The sequence below is a fragment of the Sitophilus oryzae genome, unplaced genomic scaffold, assembly GCF_002938485.1.
Source record: "Sitophilus oryzae breed Bouriz unplaced genomic scaffold, Soryzae_2.0 scaffold_396_pilon_pilon, whole genome shotgun sequence".
In the NCBI taxonomy this organism is placed as follows: domain Eukaryota; kingdom Metazoa; phylum Arthropoda; class Insecta; order Coleoptera; family Curculionidae; genus Sitophilus; species Sitophilus oryzae.
In genome coordinates, this window is record NW_022146969.1 from 831,371 (window position 1) to 854,712 (window position 23,342).

Genomic DNA, 23,342 nt, shown 5'->3' on the forward strand with positions numbered 1-23,342 from the left:
AATTCACCGATTTTTTCTCTCTCCTATCACGGGGCCACATCTGGCGAGGTAAGCCCGTTTCACGTCACCCACCGGCGAGGAGGAAAGACGGCGGCATTAAACGGTGCCTTTGTCTGAGAGCGTACGCGCATTGTGCCCCCCACCTCAAGTCACCCTCATTTGCCATCTGCCAGTCACCGGTACCTCAGACGCGTCCGTGGCACAAAGTCCCCCAGCGGCCTCCGATCCAATTTAGAAGTGATTGCGATCTGTTTGGCCGCTCCGTATCGAATCGATACAGATAGTTGTTGCGTTGTCTAGGCCTCGTCTACATCGGCGACGGTGGTTGTTACGTGCGGATACGTGTTTGGAAAGAGGGAGCGGATTTATCGAGGGATTGGTCCAATGTAAATCTTTATGAATTTAACAGAATTGAAGCCGTAAACGTTTGGACTTAAAAAAATAATAGTGACGCATATTCTATTTGGAAAAATTTGTATTTTGGACTTCTTTAAAAGAATTGTTTGTAGCGAATTCAAAATCAAACTCAACTGGACTTTGACTTATATTCTATTTATCAAAAAAAAGTTATACCTCGCTCTGAATACAACACCAGAGATTAAGAATTTTTTAAGTGCAATGACTCTTCTGAAAAACATGAAATCATAAATTAGATATTTAGTGAGAATCTTGTAGAAATTGGACTAGAGAGAGTCGTATTGTAACTTTCAATACAAGATTAGTATTAGCCTTACTATGGTACATACAATTATATGCGCCTTTATACAGGGTGATGTTCTCTATGGGTATCTCGGAAACTACTGGAGATACAGAGTCGGTTAAATGGGGAAAGGATTGCAGTTTTGTGGGGTTATAAACATGCGCCTTTCAGATTTTTGTAAAAGTTCATGGCTTACCAGATATTTCGAAAAAAACAAATTTCGGCTATTTCAAAAATTGGTCCTAATTCCATTATAATCTATTTTAGACAAAAAGTTTTCAGATAAAAGTTGTAGATAATCACATCCTTAATGAGATTGTTTCCTCCGTTTTTTTCTAAAGCCTGTCATTTTTGACATATGTCACAAACATATATTTTTTTAAATGAAAACGATAGTTGGTCATGACTTTATAAAAAGCGCCATTTTTAAGCGTTTGAGCGATATAAACTATAATATGTTTCTTTCGAAAAATTACTGAGTTATAGACAATTCTTATCATTTTTAAACAGTTTCACTTAGTTAGCCATAGGAACAAGTTCAATCGTAGTTCATCTCAGTAATGTAAAACTGAGACGTCCAAACTTTGTAGATTAAAATAAGCAAATATTGTAAATATGAATTTTTCAAATGAAGAAAAGCGTGTAGGATTATTGGTTCAACTTTTCTTGGCCATACATTTTCGAGGATACGTTTACCGGTGAAGAAGTTTATTAAAGTCGACCGGCTGTACTCGTCGAGTACTCGAGCAAATTTTCGCTCGAGTTATCCCATCACTAGAAATGAGTCAAGAAAGATAAGAATTTGCTAAACATTTTTGAAAAAAACATATTATAGCTTATATCGCTTGAAAGCTTATAAAATGGCGCTTTTTATGAAGTCATGGCCAACTATGGTTTCCATTTAAAAAACATTATGTTTGACTCATATGTCAAAAATGACAGGTTTTAGAAAGAATTGGAGAACACAAACTCATTAATATTGTGATTATCTACAGCTTTTATCGAAAAACTTTTTGTCTAAAATAGATTATAATGGAATTAGGGACAATTTTTAAAAATGCCGAAATTTGTTTTTTTCCAAATATCTAGTAAGCCATGAACATTTTCAAAAATCTGAAAGGCGCATATTTATAACCCCACAAAACTGCAGTTCTTTCCCCATTTAACCGGCTCTCTATCTCCAGTAGTTTCCGAGATACCCATAGAGAACATCGTAGGAAACTCACCAAACTCATATTAGGGTGGAGCGACCATATAGGTGAGATTTTTTTTGTTTTCGAAAATTAAGTTTCCTGACCGGACAATAGCTGTGATATGAAAAAATAAGGCGTCACGTATTTTTGTTTTGTTTTTTTAATTTCCCCCTCCACCGTCACAGTCAACTTAAAAATTTCAGATTTTTTTTTGTTGAAAATGATCTCGCCTGAGTATGAGAAAGCTTTATTATGGAAATAGTAGTATTTTTTGTATATAAACTTTTTTTCTACGACTCCCCCCTCCACCGCCACAGCCAATTTTAAAAAAATCGGATTGTTTTAAAATAATAATGCTTGAGTGTCCAATAGCTTTCTACTCAAAAAGGTATATATTTTGAATGCACTATTTTTTTGTGATTATCTCCACGAGGCAAAGTAATAAAGGACGAATTTTTAAGAAAATATTTGTATTAAAGAAAAAACTAATTGAAAAATAAGACAAAACAAAATAAAATAATAACATAAGCTTAAAGAACAATTATTTGGTTTTAAAATTCTTTTTTGATTCAAATTTAGGCATCAATGTTCTTGAATTTATAGTTTGCTTCTTATGACTCCATCCCTCCTATCATAGCCGCAAACCGTAATGGATGCTTCAGTTACTACCTTTACTGCCCGTTCTACTGCTTGGGTATGACAAGAGTAATTTCTGATGTGCTAAAGATGAATCTTCTGGGTTTTCTATCACTTCTTTTATTAGTTCTACGGTCAGCTTTCTGGTTACAGAGGGTTCATTATAACGCAAACTTTGTCATTCAATTAAATCATAGTAGTCGTCAGCGTCAAATTTTAAACCGGATTATTAAAAAATCGAGAATTCTTCTCAGAATGGTACCAAATTCTGATCAGGATTTGACGTAGCTGCGTATAGGCGCAAAATTCTGTTTACTGTAGTCAACCAGCGAGAGTGCACTAATTTTCTAGAATGACGTTTTGGCAGCCCTTCAGAGCAATTTCCACTTCTTATTGAAACGCACATGTCATATAAATATCTTTGTTCTGTGCTTAATTCCATATTCGGTAACTCAAAGTCTATTTTGGAAAATTTTACAATGGGCAGTTTTTTACAGCTACTTAAAAGTAGGACCTCTAAATGCCCTGGGACCAGATGTTTGACCGTCAAGATGTAATAAAAGATGTCGCAACGAAAGCTCGTTAGCATGCAACATGCAAACAAACCATTGAAGAGGACGATCCAGTTTTCTTTCTAATCTGGTTATTATATGCTAATATACTTGAAGAAGATCCAGAAGTATATGTGACCAATATATTTTGATCTGGGTTCTTCTACCAACACAACATGTTCTTCTACTATTGCCCTTTTTCTATTATCTGTAAAAGTGGGCTTCTTGTCTTTTCGCCCATAAAAGTCGGTCCTAAAGGTCATTATATTTTATAGGTAATGGCACAAACTATTTTGACATAAAAAGTATACTATTTTACGGGCAAAAACGCAATAAGTTTTAAAGTGAAAGAAAAACGTATTATTTATTTATTTATTTTTACACTACCTGAGCTTGCAAAATACTTGTCTTACTAAAACAAAAATTTTTTGTAAATGATTTTTCTTCGTTAATGTTTATTTTTCACCACCACGGCGCGAAAATGTGAAAAATAAAAGTGAAGGGGTTGGGGCGGTGGAAGGGGGTGTCGAAAAATTTCCGTTTTAATTTTTAAATGATTATTTTAAAGTTCTCCGTACTTTACAGAGTCAGGCGTACTGAATATATAAAATTCATTTTTTCGCTCCACCCTACTGTATATGCCTCGTGGTTAATTCCTGTATTTTCGAGCTTTTATAATAATCTTTAATATTATAATTTACTTGGTAACTTATCATTTTGTATACACAATTATTTTACTCTAAGAAACATATAAATGCTCTTTCAAACTATATTAGGGTTTCCTATATTTATCTAGCTGAGATTTTGAATAAAGAGAATTTTTTCAATAAAATGGCAAGAGGTTCTAGGGCAAGAGGTTCTAGGACAGTTAGTAGCTATTTTCGAAATCGAAATTAGTTTATGGAATTTATTTAAATTTATAGCAGTTTACTTTTATTTAATTTACCCCTACACTAGTTTAATAAATAATATTTATTAAATATATATTTATTATTCTATCAAGAAAAACGAAGAAGTAATTCTCGGCTTTATTTTACGATGACTTGCAGATATGGATTTTCCATAAAAGAGCCAACTACTGCAACTCCTTTTCTTCACTTCCAACGACAGGTTTCGGCCTAATAGATTTTTTGTAAACCACACCAGGAAGATTCCCATTTGGAAATCTTTGAACATAACCAGTAACATACCGTTCCGCCAGCAGATACACTATATACAGCATTTCCTTCTTATAAAACTATTGTGGGTAAATTGAAGTAAACTGTTATAAACTAAACCAAACTAAATAATAATGTCCTAAATAAAATAATGTCGATTTTGAAAATAGTTACTCTCACTAGAAAATTGCCACAGCGACACCAGCCCTTTTGGTTGCCATTTTATTGAAAAATTTGCCTTTACTTCTTGTAAAATGTGTACGCCACTGTTCGATTTTCTAACGGTTTATGACATGTCCCCTGCAAAAGGTGAAAGATCGGCAACGACCACGTCCTCCCAATGGACGGGCGGCGATGTAACATCAGATTCGGGATTAGTCGGACTGTCTTGATAGTTTAACTTTAAGCCTTTCCCGGAAACTTTACTCCGCACCGGCCGTGAATCAATGGATAAATCCTCGGGATTTAACTCGTGTTATCCTTACCTAAGTTACCTTAAGTGTGAGGGCGAAATCGTATCCGAAGAAAATAACTTCAACTCGAAGGTTAAGTGTTTCGGGCGTTTATTGTGCGGGCTTAAAAGTTTCTCGGAGTCTTGCGAAGTGAATTAAATGGCTCGATTAGGATGTTCCGACAGAGTAGTTGAAATTGAGTCATTGTAATACATTTAAATTGCTATTGAGAAAAATAATCATTGTATTAAGCTGGTTAGAGCTTGTACGAAAACATAGGTCTTTTATTATCTTAGTTTTTCTGTAATTTTTGAAGAAATATATTTTAAAATAGAGATAGCTACAATATTTTATATCAAAAACATCTTTAACTAATTATTCATAAAAATCTTATACTATGCCATGCCAACCCGGAAAAAAACGGCGCCCTCTTGGTTTGAAATAGCGATCCTTATTTCAAAGCCTACTCTGACACAGTTTTTTTTCGATAGTTGAATTAATAATTAATTTGTACTTTTGCTGTTAGATGACAAAAATTCATTGTCAAAAAAGTAATCGCATATTGTTGGTGTTGCTAACATTCATTTTGGCTTTTAAAAATCTTATAATTCGGCAGAATTAACTTTGTTATTACTATTTAACATTTTAAAAGTTTAACAATCATCAGAAAAGTTACTCTTATGCCCGATTCTACAATGCAAGTATAAAAGCCAGTATAATTATTCTACTGATAACCTATACCCCGATTTATTCCAAGTATAACTGGTTGTCGGTTTTACAATCGTTTTTTATAATCGGTATAGTTATTCCAAGTATATCTCCTTGGTAGTTCCAATGAACTAGCATTTTGACATTTGACATTTTGAAAGGCGGATATTATCTGTGGTATTATACACTATAACCTGACTTTCAGCTCTGTTTTCAGTAACGTTTTAGTGGTTTTCATGGGTAGTTCTTTATCTTTAGCGGTCAGAGTAGCGGTTTCATTTCATTTTTGTTTCTTGAGTGTGTGGTTTGCGAGCGAAAGCTAATATAAGTATGGAGAAAAAACGGTGTAATAATTTTACAGCCGACGAGACTGAAGTTTTACTGAGCTTAGTGGAGGAATCTCAGCTTATTGTAGGCAAGTACAGCATATTGATTTCTTTATAAAGGACATCCGGTATACCGGACATCCTTTGGAATTGTATTTTCATATTACCTTTTTTATAGAATGCAAGAAGACAGATACGATTAACAACAGCAGAAAAGAGCTAGAATGGAAGAAGATTGAGACTAAATTTAATTCGATGTGTGCAACAGCACGAACTTCTAAAATGCTACGTAGCAAGTGGGATTCTCTAAAAAAAACCACCAAAAGGAATATGGAGAGTACAAACAAAGTTTATATAAGACAGGTGGTGGACCAGGAAGTTCTGACTTTAAAATGTCAGGCTATATGAAACGTATTTTGGCTGTAGTTCGGATTGGGATGTCTGGCACTTGTTCTAAGTTTGATTGCGATTTTGGTAATATTAGTTACTTCCATAACTAAAAAACTTGTTATAATGACATTTATATTTTTTAATTCTAGATTTACCTAACAGTAGTAATAAGCTACTCACTGAAGACTCTAGCAGCATTTCCTCTCAGGTCCCTATTGTACCTACTGAAGTAATAAGTAATGAAGATATAGCAGCAGAGGAAATAACTATAGATAAAGACAGTTCTGATGCAGCTGAAATTGTAAGTAATTGAATTTAAAATGTTCTTTTAAGTGCATAAATAATTTTAGATAAGCTTGAGCAGTTGGCAGACGTGGAATCCACAGCAGTTGAGGCAGCCGAAAAGTATCGAGTTGACAGTTCCTGGTAAGAATTTTCATAACTGATTGTTAAGGGTTTACTAAATGAATATTATTCTCCTTACAGAACCAAATAATACTGATTTAGAAGACACGAATGAACAGGTGACAAAAACTATTGGAGTAACCCCATGCTGTACGATAATATACTTGAATGTCATTACATTAGTTTTATGTACTAATAATATTTTTTTAGGCTCTAATGATGTCAAAAAAACGAGGAGGGTTAGTAAAGTGGAATCCATTGGTTCCAAATTAAAAAATAAAAGGGCAGTTCATTTTGAAACACTTCAAGAGGAATTACTGAAGAAAAAAATTGCCCTTGTAGAGTTACAAACTCAGGTTCTGCAAGAAGAGAGGGAGCAGAAAAAAGGCCTGATTGAGGCACAGATCAAAATATTAAGGGAGGAAACAGAACAAAAAAAAATAAATATTGCTGAAAAGCACAAGTTAGAAATAGATATATTGTTAGCTGAATTAAAAAATAAAAACTAACTTCTATTTAAGTAAAAGAATTGTTTCGTATATTTATTTATTCTATATAGCCTATATATTCTATTCATATAGCCTATCACGGAAGAATATAAAAAAAATAATATTCTTCCGCAAATGTTTCTATAATAGGTATCAAAATTAAAGTATACTTTTTAAAATTTAAATATGTTACAAAGCCAGAAGAAACTTCAAATTCATTGTAGTGCCTATTCTGAAAATTAGTAAATTAATACAGTATGTCCCTGGATTGTCTTTACAAAAGGAAAGCCTTTTTTATTATTGGCATTTTAAGAAAAATGCATTCTTCATAAAAATTTTGCTTGTTCTAAAATGGTTAATCCTGTTTATACTTTTCCAAATTTCCATACCGTTTTAGAGAAAATTAGAAATGATGCTTAAGGTTAAAGAAAAGGTCATGCGTGTCATATAAAAATGTGTTTATATTACAAAAAGAATATATAGTTTTCATAAATTTGAAAAATGGTTGAGAATGAGGGATGCCCGCATTCGGTTTTGTTCTCGAACCATACCTACATTTGCAACAGGTACTGGTATGTCTACTTCTTGAACGTCCATTTCATGAGGTGGTTCTTCTTCATGTTCCTCAATTGCCAAATTATGTAGAACTGCAGTTGCTACTATTATTGCCTTTGAATGGTCCAATGATACACGCATCCCTAAAGATAAAATGGGAAATCTTCTTTTCCATACCCCATATGACCTTTCCACACAGTTACGTGTACGAATGTGGGATTCATTAAATAGAGCTTCTGCTCGAGTATTTGGATGTTCCAAAGGTGTGATTAAAAAGTTGGTGTTGCCATAACCACTGTCACCCAAAAGCACCGATGTTCCAAATCTTCCACTTTCCAATGTTCCTTTAAGTCTGCTATTATTATAAATAGTCTGATCATGGGAAGAGCCAGGCCAGCGAGCAACAATGTCCATTATCCTTAAACGAGCATCACAAACTGTTTGAACATTCCATGAAAAGTACCCTTTTCTATTTCTATACCTCTCCGCTTGATCACCACCCGGTGAAATAATGCGTACATGGGTACAATCAATAGTACCAATAACTTTAGGAAACCTTGCAATTGAATAAAATTCTTCTTTTATCCTCTGACACTCCATTTCTCCCTCTGGTAATTTAACAAATCTTGGTCGCAAAGAAGCAATAGCCTCTGTGACCTGAGTCACAATGACACAGGCAGATGTTTTGCTTACCCCTGTGAAATCACCTGTGGTAAGTAGCATACAACCTGTAGCATAAAACCGCAAAGTTAGAAAAATTTTTGTCTCAGGGTGTATGGCATTATTGCGATCTGTTGCTGATGTTATTTCATCTCGAATTAAACCTAACAGCATAGCACAGGTCTGTTTCTGCAACCGAAAACGCTTAAAAAATTCTAGTTCATCATATTCTTCAAAATAATTGGGCCTAAAACATATTTTTTAGTTAGAAACTCTACGTATAAAATTGTAAATTCCTGACTATTACCTGACTTTGAACACTTTAGGATTCCTGTATAATCTGAACTCCTCAATTTCATCATCAGATTCAAAATTATTAGGCAAATTGAAAGGATCCATTTAAATATTTGATGAACGTACCGAATTTAACAAAAAAATACAGTCTCTTAAACAAAACAAGCAAGTTAGGTTAAGTTTTTTCCGGAAAATGACGTGAGGAAACGGAATGGCACCAACCAATAGGAAGGCAGTATAAACTTATTCCTGGGATATACCATCAAACTGGAAGAGATAACTTACACCAGGTTTATACTTCAGATAAATTTATCGGTTGTATTGTAGAACGCAATAATGAGCAGTTTTCTAAGGTATAGCTTATTCTAGGTTTATACTTGAATTGTAGAATTGGCCCTTAATAAATAACAGATTTGATTAAACCGTTTAAGAAAATGCTAATCATACGTTGTAATTATGTAACTGTCCTTATATATTTTATAAGGTAAATCACATTTTTATGTCCTTCCATTTCTCATTTTTTTTTATTATACTATCTTATGCTTATGTCTTATACAATATTGGCCAAAAGTGTATGAATCAATACCAATAATTGCGAACAAAATCAGATTTGAGGTGTTAAATATCAAAATTATTTTATGTACCTTTGTATGTTAAAAGGTTAATATATTCTCACCAAAATACTACAAACAAATATAAATTCTTCTGTTAGTCTTATCAGTTATAGATAAGAATTGGCAAATGTTGCTTTTTTGTCTTGGACAAAAGTAGATGAACAAAATAATTTTAGAAATCGTTAGTTTCATTTGTTCTGCTTCTATGAACAATTGCGATTTAAAAACATTTGAGCTCTTGTGATATATCATGCCACGTGGAATTAACTTGTCTGCAGTTCTTAAGTTGGGAGTAGTGAATGCTTTTAAGGATGGTTAGAAGCAATCGGAAATCGCTAAGCAAATACGCCTTGGAAAATCAGCGGTACATTATATTTTAAAGAGATATAATGAGAGAGGAGATGTCTCTATAAAAAGAAAACCAGGACGACCTAAAAAAGTTGGTCCCAATGTGATAAAAGCCATAAAACGAATTTCTTCACAAGATCCATTTTTGCCGTCAACGAAGATAAAAGCAAAACTTGAAGAAATGGGCTATCCACCAGTGACTACAAGGACGATCCGACGTAAATTAGTTGACCAGAAGTTGTTTTCCCGACGACCCGCCAAGAAACCACTGCTATCAAAAAAAAATTTGAAGGCCCGATTAGCATTTGCTAAGAAACATCAAAACTGGACTGTGGCACAATGGAAAAAAGTTTATTTTAGTGATGAATCAAATTTTAATTTGGTGTCATCAGATGGAATTCAACATGTAAGAAGACCTCCCAACACACAATTGCTACCAAAGTACACGCGACCCACTGTAAAACATGGTGGGGGCTCAATCATGGTATGGGGCTGTTTTTCTGGGTACGGGATGGGGCCTCTCCATAAAATTGAGGGCATAATGGATCAGTTTGGCTACATAGACATTTTACAAAACATTTTACTGCCTTATTTGGAGGAAAAAATGCCAGTTGTACACTCTTCAAACATGATAACGACCCGAAACATGCCTCACAATTGGTTAATAGTTTTTTGGAAGATGAAATGGTGACTGTTCTCAAATGGCCATCGCAATCCCCAGACCTGAATCCAATAGAAAATTTATGGGAAATTTTGGATCAATACATTAGGACCAAATTCTACAAAAATAAGCAATAATTATTTGCAGCTTTGGAAGAGTCTTGGAAAAATATCGATTTTTCAATAATTGAAAATCTTTTGGGATCTATGCCAAAGCGATGTCTGAAAGTAATTAAGAATAAGGGTTATTACACTAAGTACTAGTAAATTATAAGTTAATTTTTCGGTTTTTGTTAACATAAGATTTTTTTTATTAAATATATATTTTGTTCATCTACTTTTGTCCAATGGTTTTTTCAATTTAAATTTTTTGCTACCTTATTAAAGCAAATTAAAAAAAAAACAATGTTATTTATTTTTATAGCACTGACACTAGACTTGAAATGAATATAGCTCAAATTTTAATTTTAAACATATCAGAAAAAAAACATTATTTTAACAAAGTTCATCCACTTATGGCCAATACTGTAGTTTTCGAGATAAAAAATAAAACATGTGTAGAATTGACTAAAACATGTTCTTGACTAAGGATAGGTATAATCAAGAATTCAGCATATTGAAAGTTGAAATTTAAGTGATAAATTATTCGATCTCAAGTAACCGACTGGAGATAAAAATATAGATTTATTTCTCTTTATTATAGAATTCTCAAATCTTTGTTATTTTAAATTGAAATTGATATTATTTAAAAAGTTAAAAGACTAATAACATTTCTTTTTAACGATATATAATATTCTTATATCGAAATCTTCCAGTTTCTTCAGTAAAGTCGTTTAATAGATAATAATTCTATTATAATTGATTCACTTTAAAACAAAATGTTACCATGAAAATATATTCAAACTTTATAAGTGTCAATTCAAAATATATTCAAGCTTTATAAGTGACACTTGCTAATTTTCTAAAATTGTTATGGTAATGAAATTATTGAAATCAAACTATAAAATTAGAATTATTAATTTTAAATGGCTTTACTAAAGAAAGAAGATTTAGGTATAGGGACATAATATACCGTTAAAAAGTAACGGTAAAAATAAAAAAAGTATTTTTTATTTTTTAAATAATGTATGATATCCAAATATCGGTTTCTTAAAATTGGATATATTGACTTCCTTCACATATAATCCAAATTTCAAGTAATATACTGAATTCGTGATTTTACCATCGCCATGAATAACCCTGTAAAGTTAATTTGCTATCTTATGTAAAAAAATACGTTATACCTTCTTTACATTTCTTGTTTCCTTGCATAAAATGCTTAGAATAAATCCCTTCAATCTGCTTGACACTTGGCATATTTCTACTTAATGGCATCAGGGCACTCTGCGATTTGTAGAAAAAAATCTTGCATTCAGCCGATTAACTCTAAAACAACATTCCTTCTATTTCACTTTGAAATAATGATTTTAAAAAGCTAAATTATTTTAACATTAGGTATACGGGGTGCGTCTCAAAAGTGGCTCGCCAAAGTAATAAGTAATAATAATTTTTCAGATAAAAAAAAACGAAATTTGGTATGTATATGATATAAATTAGGATTGATTGACGCATTCAATTGATTTTGGTCACTTCCTGTGTCACCGGAAATGACTACAACTTTTGATTTTTAAATAGCACCCTCGGTATATTTTTATTTTATTCTATAGAAAATGACTACAATGTATGTCAACTTTTGACATTTTCGCTTATAAAAAAATCGTATTTTAAATTTCAATCCAGAGTGCCATGGTTAAAAACATTAATTTTTAATCAAGGATTCTTGGAAAAATAGATTTGATCGTCTAATGTTTGTCGTGTCTTGTCCTGATCGGTTAAAATATGCCCAAATCGTATTTATAACATATGAAAAAAATAAATGAACATATGAAAAAATTCACAGTCCTTTACAAAGATGCAACCGGGGGGGGGCATTGAAAATGATGAATAAAAACGTAAAAATATGATTAGTGTTAATATGAGTGTATTACATACATATGTTTAAATAACGAACGTTATGGATGAATGTTAAATAACGAAGTTTATGGCGCTCTTCTGTGACGGCTTTTTGTGTCTTAATAATTATATATAGGGTGTTTTAGAACTCGAACCAAAGTCGAAATTTTGCAAAATCTCAAAAAAGAAAATCTCTCGAAAATAATATATAGTAAAATGACATTTACCCTCTATGGATAGAACCCTACCTATGGTCCCATATAAACTGTATACTAAAATAAGTATCTTTGATATATAATTGTCGTTTTTCTTGATATACTCCCCTGATTTTATTTTATTTTTCCAGAGCACTAATACTCTCTTTATGTTATTTTTTATTCCTAGAAGGATGATTTGAAGAAGAAATATTTCGTTCATATTATTGATGTCACTAAATAAACCCTTGTATAATATGTTATACTTCTAGATGTTATAGTAATGCATTTTCGTACAGCAAACTTTCATTCCCTATTCTACTCCCTAAGGGTACGAATTTCATAAATTCCTATGTCCAAATAATTAACTCATGTTTTTTAAATGATCCTTTGTGCAAATTTTTATATGTATAATCCAGAGGTCACGAAGGTTTATATAATTTTTTACTAACTTTACCCATTTGGTTGATGAATTTCAAAAATCTCTTCTTATTCTTCTTTCTGTAGAATTTCATTCTTCTAGTAAATGATTTTCATACAACAAATCGTTCGACATAATTTTACACTCTAAGAGGATGAATTTTCTAAAATCGCTTTGCATACTAATTCACTAATCATTAATGTCCTGTAAACGAACCTTTGTGCTAATATTGATGTATCTAAAGCTAGTGGTATGAACTGACCCCTAAAATATCTAAAAACTTGATATATAATCTCTGTAATCTAACTGACACACCATTGACAATGACAAATAATTGATTTCTGGAGGTATTTTGTGTAGGTGTTTTTCAGGTATGTTTTAATATTTATTCGTTTTACATAAAGAAATACCGATTAAACGATATAATAATACTTCATAACAAATCTAGACATATATACCTTTCATTTAAAAAAAGAATCATCAAGATTGGTGAGGCGGTTTCGGCGGGATGGATGTAACAAAAAACCCTTTGAGATTTTATATATGTATCCCACTTCGGTCTCACAAGCTGAATTTTTCAGGGAAGGAAGTACAAGTACGTGATATGGGGACCCTTATTCTAAAAGTAGTACAAAATTAGGTCGGGATAAAGGGCACTATCATCAAAAATCGATATATTAATACAACCGTATAGAGAAAACAAATACTTATTTTTTAATCCAGTATAAAATAAAGCCTTCGTAGGGAGTAATTTTTTATAATTATTTACAAAAAAACATTTCCATTAGCGCTTATGACCGAAAAAAACTTTAAACATGAATAACTCATTTCAATCATGCGAAAATTTGGTTTAAAAATGGACTTTTTTAAATATAACTTTCATTTAACGAAAAACGAAGGCCTAAATGAAAAAAAGAAACAATTTATAAGTTTCGCTTATGTCTTGACAAGGTAACAAAAAACCCCATATTTTTTTGCTTTTAAACTAATAAAGATATATCTATAAACAATTAGCGATGTCCGACTGCCGCCGCCGCGCCGAGATTTCCTATACGTATACGCGTGATGACGTCATGGTGTGGCAAATGTAGCATTTTAATTCGATTTGGGCTCCCTTATATAGGATAACAGAAACATTTTCAATGTTAAAAAAATAAAAAAGTTATAGGGGTGAGCCAGTTTTGAGGCGCACCCGGTATGTTACAATAATGAAGAAATGTTCATCATTTTTACACAAAACATGACAAATAATCTTTTATTTCCAGACTGTATACGACCGATGCTCTGGCTTATTTCAATTATAGAACAAAACGAACACCCTGCTTCACACCGTCGCATTCAATTTCAATTAAGAGAAAGGAAACAGTCGTTAATTGACTCGCGAATCGTTCGAATCCGGTTCTGGCTCGGTGCCGGAGGGAGGATTTTCCCGCCGCCGCCGCCGAAACTCAATAATACTCCGGAGGACGGCAGCAGGTGCAAAGGAGAGGTGTCAGCGGCAGGGGTCGCACACCCTTACCTAATAAATGAGGTAATTTCCACACTTCCAAGCACCGCCACAAGGCGTCAGTCGTGCAGTCGACTTGTCCGACCGCCGCTTATTAGCACTTGTACCTGATGTTCGAAGGCTGCCGCTGTCGCTTCCTGCGTCCTTTCTGTCATTCCTGCATGATAATATCGTCGCAGCCCGAGGAGGTGTTGTCTGAATTTAGCAGAATTCATTTGTCAGTGGTCGGGTGTTGGATGAAGAACAGGATGATACGGTTTATCCTAAATATGAAAAATTATATATTTTCTACTATTGTAGATTTTTTGTGATAGTTTACGTGTATCTAAATTATTTGAAGAAAGGTGAATTTTCATTACATAGAAAAACAAAAAAGGCTTTGAAAACAAATCAAATATAAAAAAAATTGTGTGTACACTATATGTGCCCATATTTAAATTGAAACTTCTTACTAACAGCTATTAAATTGAAATATTTGAAGGATATATATCTTTTATGAATGTTTTTATATAAACTTTTAAAAAAATAGAGTTAATATAAAACCATATACTATTCTAGCTTTATAATTTTATGTTTTTTTAATTTTTATTAAAAAACCAAACAAACGGACAAGCTCTTGAATAGAATGGATATAGAAAAATGGCGCAACTACTATGCAGAATTACTGACAGAAAACCGACCAGAATTCCAAGCAGTAGAAGATGAGAACAACCTTGCAGGCACTTTAATGATAAGCGAAAGAGAAGTACATCAAAGTCTCAAAAGAATGAAAAATGGACGGTCACCAGGTCCTGGTAATATTGTAGCGGAATTGTTAAAGTGTGGAACCCAAAGACTGCGCTGGCGTCTGGCAGAGCTATTTAACCAGTGCTGCCTGCAAAGTAAACTACCCCGAGAATGGCGAGTGGCTCACATAGTGTCCATCTTTAAAAAGGGAAATCGTAACGACCCCACTTGTTATCGAGGCCTAAGCATTAACAGTTCGGTCAGCAGACTTTTTGGAAAGGTGCTACAGGGTAGGCTCAGGGACAGTATTGGTGACAAAATCTCGGAAGACCAAAGCGGATTCACACCGGGGAAATCTTGCACAGATAACCTTTTTGTCCTGCAGCAGGTGATGGAAAAAAAGATAGCAGTAGATCAAGAAGTCCATCTAGCATTTGTTGATTTGGAGAAAGCGTACGACTCTATTCCCCGCAGCAAGATATGGGAAGTCTTGAATATCTTAGAAGTAGATGGACCTTTGCTTAAGATAATAAAAGAGCTATATAAAGAAAATGAATCGTACGTTAAAATAGGACACAGGCTATCTAATCCAATTAACACCACAAAAGGGTTGCGACAAGGATGCAGCTTATCTCCTCTGATCTTCAACGCTTACGTCGAAGTAGCCCTTAGGGAATGGAAGACGAAATCTCAAGGTATGGGAATACCCATTGAGGACAACACACTATTTACCCTGAGCTTTGCAGACGATCAGGTCATGGTTGCGCAGGACTCATACGATCGAGAGTTCATGACTAAGAGGCTTTATCAAGAATACAACAAATGGGGACTTCAGGTTAGTCTAAAGAAGACCGAATACTTAGCTGTCAATTCCAACGCTTGTTTTGAAGTCTTCATTAATGATAACGTCCAATTCAACAAGTAGACAAATTTAAATACCTGGGTGCTACTATCAACAACGAGGGTTTGGGCAAAGAAGAAATACAAACCCGAATTCAGAAGAGCAAACAAGTTATTGGATGTCTTAACAGCCTCTGGTGGGACCGAAACTTATCTGCAACAACTAAAAAGAGACTTGGAAGAACATTGGTGGAGTCAGTTCTTTGCTATGGTTCAGAGCTATGGACTCTGAGTGCAGACGCGAAGCGCAAAATCCAAGTTGTTGAAATGGACTACCTTAGAAGAAGTGCAGGTATATCTAGGATGGAAAAAAGACAAACATTGAGGTCAGGCGTATCATGAATGCATCGGAGGAGACAGTACTGGATCGAATCGAAAAATCCAGCTTAAAATGGTTTGGACATGTTCTGCGTATGCCGGAGAACAGGTGGCCAAAAAAGAGTTTTTCAATGGGCTCCCCAGGGCAGAAGAAAGAGGTAGACCTAGAAAATCCTGGAACGGAACGGTTACGGAAGCAATGGAAGCTCGTAACCTAGAAGCTGATGACGCTCTAAATCGAGATGTGTGGCGTAGGGTAACGGGAAGGCAGCAATAGGCTGTAGTTTGAAATGAGTATTAAATACTTAAACCAAATTCCGTTTATATATATATATATATATATATATATATATATATATATATATATATATATATATATATATATATATATATATATATATATATATATATATATATATATATATATATATATATATATATTAAAAAACGACAATTCTATCACTCGGTCGGATAGCCTGACTTAAACCAAAATACTACTATATCTATATCTCTGACTACTATACATACTGCTACTAACCAACAACTTGTTTTGTGTGGTCTGTGGTCGGTTTTGTTTAAATGTTTTGTTCATTATTCATGTTGGGATTTATTTAAAAAAAAATTATTAATGTTAATCGTTTGGCAACTACTAAACTTATAGAATATGTATTTCTTTTGCATATTCAAAATTGTCACTCTAAAGTTACAACCAAACTGTCACTCCAAATCGCTGTCTTTTTTAGACAGATGTCACTTGTTTTGTCATTAGTTAATTCATTATTCGAATTCTCAGAATGTTAACAAAAGTTTCATGTTAAAAATAATATTCTAATCAATCACAATTGTTTATCTCCATCATTTACCGTATTCCAACAAAACCCTTTGTTAGTTAGCAGGTCCCCACCTGCAGGTACTAAAGTCCTTGGATTCGGGATGGTACTCAGCTAGAGTTGATATGGTTAGTGTCAATATCTTTAGACTATGAGTTATCCCATTCTTTGGTTTTGACTGATCATTTGTGTGTTAAGATATTCGCCCAGGCACGGTTGGAAAATATTAGTACACTCAGCAAGACCCTTGTCGTCACAGTAAGTCATACTGACTCAAAAACACCGACACGAATGAACACTAAACGATTGTCTTTATATTTAACTCTAAACTAGAAATAATTCACAGCATAAATCGAATACATTAAATACATACAGATTTTATATATTCTCTTTGTCAGATCAAATAAATAAGGAAAAACTTTAGCACAGAATATTTCAACAGAATAACAAAATATATGCTTTGGTTAACATTAGTTAAATAATGAAGAAAATTTACTTTACCTTTAATAACATTCTTTGTCACAATAACCAAAATTTACAAACCAAAAAGCTATTACTTAACATCTATTATCGCTGTTATTTGTCTGATATACCCATCCCTAGTTTGCGAATAATATTTTAAAAATAAATAATTTTATTTATGTATACAGAGCAGGGTGGGTGAAAAAATTCGTTATTTATTCGAAATTTAATGAATAATTGACTCTAAGATAGAAAAGATGCAATAATTGTTTGTTTTAAGGTACCCAAACATATGCTTAGAACTAAAAAAAAACAGGAAAACGTTTAAAACATTTCCTTGTTCATAGAAACTCAAAGTTGTGCAAATTTTCTCAAAACTCATAAAATAAATTGGAATTGTTCGAATTATTAATCAAAAACTGCTAAAATTATTGTGAATTGAAGTTTGACGATGAATATCTTTTAAACGGTTAATTTAATCGACTAATCATAAGAAACCATTTTTTTAGAGAAGTGAATTTCCTACAAAATTGTGTATTGCGCGTATAATAATGATTTTTTGTTAACGAATTATAAAATAGGATTTAAAAGAAATCTACCTTAAACTTCAACCTTTAATAACTTTCGAACGGCGAGGTTTACAAAAAATTGTAAGAGACCTTTTTTGTAGAGAACCTATAATATTATCTATCTATCTATTATATATTCTACTATATATATATAATCTATTATATATTTTTCCTATAAACACGTGAGACGAGATATTTTTTCTAAATAATAGATATCGAGATATGAATTTTTCTTTTTAATAATATGGAAAAAAATAGAAAACTGAAAGGCGTCTGAAGGTCCTCACCTTCCTGGAGGAAACTAAGTAATCTATGAACTAAGAAATTTAAACTAGCCATTTTATGTTCAATACTATGATATGATTAATTAGGAATATATTTGCGTGTAGTGGTATTTTTCCTATAGATATCAAATTCCAGGCAATTATTAGTATTTCTAATAACTAATACATCTAGAAATGGTAATCTGTCGTTGTTCTCAATTTCATGTGTAAATTTAATGGAAGGAAAACGATTATTTAACTTAGAAATAAAATTATCTATGGTGTCTGAATGTGTGTCAAAAACAGCAAAAATATCATCCACATACCTAAAACATACTCTTAGAAAATACTCAGACTGATTCTTAGCCTCCACTTCAAAACTGCTCATGAATAAATTAGCCAAAAATGGAGACAATGGATTACCCATTGCTGTACCTTCCCGCTGTTCAAAAAAGTTGTTATTAAATTGAAAACAATTTTGTTTCATACATAATGATGTAAGCTCAATATATTCAGTCACATTTTTGTTGTCGAGACCATTTGCGTTCAGTAATTCCTTCAAGTAGCCTAAAGTATGTGGAATTGGAACACTTGGGAACAACGAAGATACATCAAAGGAGACCAAAATTTCACCTTCATGCAATGTTATATTTTTTTAATTTTGTTAATTAATTCAATATTATTTTTAACTAAGAAAGAAGGTTCATGATTAGATAAATTTTCGAACTCCCTTGATAACCATTTTGCCAAATTATAAGTCGGAGAACCTACAGCCGAAACAATTGGGCGCCTAGACATGTCCGGTTTATGAATTTTTGGCAACGCATACAATTTTGGTAATGAGGGATTGGATACTTGCAATTTTCTCTTTAAAGAAAAATCAATAAGGTTGTTACATTCTTTTAAAGTTTTTTTAACATCTGTTACCATCTTAGACAAAGGATTCTTTTTCAATTTTATATAAGGAGAGTTATCGATTAAGTTGTTAACCTTAACGTAATAGTCTTTTTTATTTTATCTAATATAACAACCTTATTTCCCTTATCAGCTTTTAGGTAGAAACAATCTTTGTTACGCAAACTGTTGACAATATTATGTTGTATAACACAACTCCCTCGTGCCAACAAGCCACCCGGCAGCTAACTCCGCTTTGATCGTGATGCAACCGTATTGCCAAGCGCCCCCCTCGCTCACCGACTGATGCCGTTTAATTTTGCCTCTGTCCGATTTGCGCCTGCGGCCAGTGTACTCAGGTGTCGGCCCTCGGTCGGATTTAATCACGCGGCCGACAAGGTGTAGGGGGCCCCCTATCCGCCCCCTCATCACGCTACAAAGGAAACAATCGCCATCGATCCGAACGACGACGGGGGTAGCGCATGTAAAGGGGGATGATTACTTTGATAAACGAGCCATTAATCCCGCTCAACGGTTCTTGTGAACGGGCGAGGAGCAGAAGAAGAAAATGGCTCGATGGGTGGTTAAAAAAGTAAAATTGTTCGTCCTGATTAGGGTTTCCGGAACCGGGCTGTTTTTCGGAACCGGGAATTTCGGTAACGCGCCTCTTAGGAACCTTAGGTTTTTTCGGTACTTTCGGTACTGGCTAATTTTTATTTAATCCTGGGCCGTTCATCAATCAGAAAACAAGGGATGGTAAAATGGATAAAAAATTAAGAGTTTTAATGAAAGTAATATCAAATTATTAAATAATCAGTCATGAAAAAATTAACATGAACACAAGTAAAGAAAAAATATAGGTAACTTTCACATCAAACAACATAAACCAACTTAGCTGAATTTGAGAGAAAAGCCGTAAAATATTAAATTAAAAATGCAAATCTATTAAAACATAATATAATAAATATTATAGGAACTTCAAAAGAGAAAAGAAGGAAGAACAGTAAGAAATAGCATCATTACTTATTTAGAAAACTTTGATTTCGACCGTTAGAAAGTATCAAAGGACTTTCTCACGTAACAAAAAAATATTTTTTAATTATTGTTACCGAGGTCCGGTTCTGTGATGGCCAAAAAGATCTGAACCTTAATTGGTAGAAGAGTTTCCGAAACCGTACTAAAATATTTTCGTTCAATTATTGTGGAGTTCGTCAATTAGCAAGCAAGGGATGGTTCTCAAATGTAAAACTAATAAAAAATTGAGTTTCAAATGAAAATAATATCAAATTATTAATTTGTGAGAAAGTAACACAAATGAAATATGCAAATGCCTATAAAAACATAATACAAAAAATAAAACTAATACATTAACCCCCGGTGTTTTCAGGTATAGATAGCGCGTTATAATCCGCCAGATATATTTTATTTGATGGATAGCAGAAAAAAGTGTATCTTCACCTATAGATTCCAATATCTATTAGATAAAATAACATTATCCGTCAGATATCCTATTTGGGACCTGAACTGCCAAATATCGCTTTATTTGTCAGATAAAAATTTGACACATGGGGAGATTTTGATTTAATTTAATAAAATTGCTTAACATAACCTAAGACATTGTTACTATTGTAGATTTCGTTTATTTCAATAAATTCGATTTTAGATTATTTCGAAAAGACTTGCCTATTCTGAGTATGTCGACTATAACCATTTTAGAACGTATGAGGTATAAACACTAATAAACACATTAAAATGGTGCAAAAACTATTGCTGCTGGTGCCGGACTTTATAAGGAGTGTTACAAAATAAAAGGAGCCTCTGTTAGAGCATCAGAACGAAGAGAATGTATTAAGTCAGGATAATAGTGATGAAATATGTACAATTACCGAGTAAAAATATAACTCAACGGCAATTTATACAAAAATAAATTATTTTACTTAAATCCCTTCAATTAAAAACCATTACATACTTAATAAAGCTCTAAAGTAGGTAAAAGATAAATCAAACTTTTTAAATCAAACTATTTATTTCATTTTTAATTCTCATATCTTAATTCATTAATATTACAACAGGAACCTGTTATTCAATTCACATTTGCTTTTATTTCTTTTGTTACAATTTTAATTTAATTTCTTGCACTATGTACCTTATACTTTATACATCTCTTCTTCATGCTGTTTTTTAAGTAACTCTCTAGCTAAACCTTTTTAAAACACATCCATTGAATACCAATTAGTTCAACTTTTTTACTGTTAAAAGGTTTATTAATATCAACTTTGTTTACACAATATTTTTCCTTTATTTTTTCCTGGTTGTTTTGAAGTTCCATCACTTTGAGTTCTTAAAAATAAAAGTAATATGACAAAATTGTTTTATATTTATTTTTTTTATTAAAAAATTTGTACATATGTGTTAATGTAACTATTATTATAGGCGCTCTTTATTTATTATTAATTAAGACAAAAGTATATCTAAAATCATCTACATATATAAAATGCTAATGTTTATCTGTGTCGTCTCTACTGAAGTAACGACTTGCTCTAGAAAGTTGCTTTTTACTAAAAGATAGCTAATTGGCTCTTCTAAAAACTGTCGTCGCCGGATTTTTTGTTTTTTATTTAATTAAAAAAAAATAAGTATTTTTTTTCCCTGATGTCGCTGTCGTGGCGGATGCGCCAGGCTTCAACTAGTACACCAATAAATGAGGAGATAAAACCGCAGTACTGGTCTTTGGGGTTATATACTTGTTCTCAATCTTGCTTTTCTAAAGAAAAATAATATAAGTACATTTATCTATTTTATAAAATAAAAATTCACGTTTTTAATATATTTCGAATACTAACCACATTTATTAATTTTAAATAATTTCTTCAATTTTATAGGTGCACACATCCTGCTACAAAGTTAGAGCTAGTCAAATTTCTACAAATTACAACCAAATTTATAGTTTAACGGAGACCACTAAATTTCAAGGAATCTTTACATATATCAGATGCATGTTAACGTTAACGATCTATTTAACGTGCTTTACGATTCACTTCGGCCGTAAATACGTTTTGATTTTATGAATTAGCGCAAGTGCAGTCGGCCATTTTATGCCTATTGGAGAGTGTTTCTAATAAAGTTGAGTATCGGTGATGGCCATTTTTACGTTATTGTTACGAGAAACTAAATTGAATGCCATTGTTTATGGTGATGTTTATTGCTGCTTAGTTGAAATGTTATTTTGTGTACGGTGCCTAGGATTGAGGCCGTAATAACGAGCAGTTTTTAAATACAAGGTTAGTGTTCCAGTTCCAGTGTTTCAGTTCCATTTAGAACAGTAATTTATTAATAATACAGTTATAATTTTTTTTGACCAAAAATCGTTCAGTTTTCCAAGTGGAAACCAAGTTAAAGCCGAACTCATGAACCTGAATAACTCCATCCGTAACCTGGAATGGCAATCCCCTAACGGTTTAACACACACGAAGAAATTTCTCAGTAATTATTACAGAGAAAAATGAAAGAATATCCTTGATTTTTTCCTGTCAGAGCAAGAACACTTTACTATAAATACCGTATGATCGAGAAAAAACGGCGTCAAAGGCGGCTGGGGAATGACTATCGATGCTATTTTTGACGAGGTCGAACTCTGCTCAAAGTTAATTAACTTTATATTGATTTTTTTAGTTAATTAAAATTCTTCTTCTTTTCACTTTGAAGATCTTCAAAAAAATTAAATTTTAATTAAAATTAATACTAAATGTAGAAAATCTAGAAGATAATAGTAAGTTTCCGGATACAGAAATCTATATCCAAAAAATATTTTTTTCTGATAATTTGAACTATACCAGTTCTAAATAATAAAAAATCGATATTAGGTAAATCCAGTAAATCGTAATTAATACAGAATGCGTTTTTAAAAGTAAAGAAGAGAAAAATCAAAAAGGCTCTAACCTAACAATCGCTCGTCCCAGTACCAGGCATTTCGATAACGTCTAGAGTTAACAAAAATTGGATTATTCTACTGTTAAAATGTATGGATTGTCCTTTTGTAATTGTCTAATACAGACTAGACCCTTCAGATTTACTAATACTGTAGCTGTAAACCAATATGTGTGTTCAATTACTAGTAATAACCCGTTAG

General features: G+C 32.7%; 2 protein-coding genes across 3 annotated transcripts; one reads left to right on the forward strand and one right to left on the reverse strand.

The window, feature by feature from the left end:
• Positions 1-6,054: 6,054 nt before the first annotated feature.
• On the forward strand, positions 6,055-7,027 carry LOC115885549. Its single transcript, XM_030904504.1, has 5 exons — positions 6,055-6,197; positions 6,263-6,414; positions 6,464-6,539; positions 6,600-6,668; positions 6,729-7,027. Exons 1-5 carry the CDS (start codon positions 6,116-6,118, stop codon positions 7,025-7,027), a joined length of 678 nt encoding a protein of 225 aa, XP_030760364.1. The 5' UTR covers positions 6,055-6,115.
• A 422-nt stretch (positions 7,028-7,449) lies between these two features.
• Positions 7,450-8,885, reverse strand: LOC115885547 (putative nuclease HARBI1). Of its 2 annotated transcripts, XM_030904502.1 has the most exons (3): positions 8,529-8,885; positions 8,043-8,468; positions 7,450-7,979 (listed from the first exon to the last, which is right to left on the reverse strand). In XM_030904502.1, the coding sequence occupies exons 1-3, from the start codon at positions 8,618-8,620 to the stop codon at positions 7,493-7,495; spliced, it is 1,005 nt and encodes a 334-aa protein (XP_030760362.1). In that variant the 5' UTR covers positions 8,621-8,885; the 3' UTR covers positions 7,450-7,492. The 2 variants fall into 2 exon arrangements, with proteins under 2 accessions (XP_030760362.1, XP_030760361.1); XM_030904501.1 differs by having other exon boundaries at positions 7,450-8,468.
• Positions 8,886-23,342: the final 14,457 nt, after the last annotated feature.

What these genes read in the sequence shown, in the direction of transcription:
- LOC115885549 (XM_030904504.1), top strand. Translation starts at nt 6,116, where the DNA reads ATGTCAGGCTATATGAAACGTATTTTGGCTGTAGTTCGGATTGGGATG. An exon ending in TATCGAGTTGACAGTTCCTG is followed by an intron (nt 6,540 to 6,599) that starts GTAAGAATTTTC and finishes TTCTCCTTACAG; the next exon opens with AACCAAATAATACTGATTTA. An exon ending in TATTGGAGTAACCCCATGCT is followed by an intron (nt 6,669 to 6,728) that starts GTACGATAATAT and finishes ATATTTTTTTAG; the next exon opens with GCTCTAATGATGTCAAAAAA.
- LOC115885547 (XM_030904501.1), bottom strand. Translation starts at nt 8,620, where the DNA reads ATGGATCCTTTCAATTTGCCTAATAATTTTGAATCTGATGATGAAATT. An exon ending in CCTAAAGTGTTCAAAGTCAG is followed by an intron (nt 8,469 to 8,528) that starts GTAATAGTCAGG and finishes AATATGTTTTAG; the next exon opens with GCCCAATTATTTTGAAGAAT.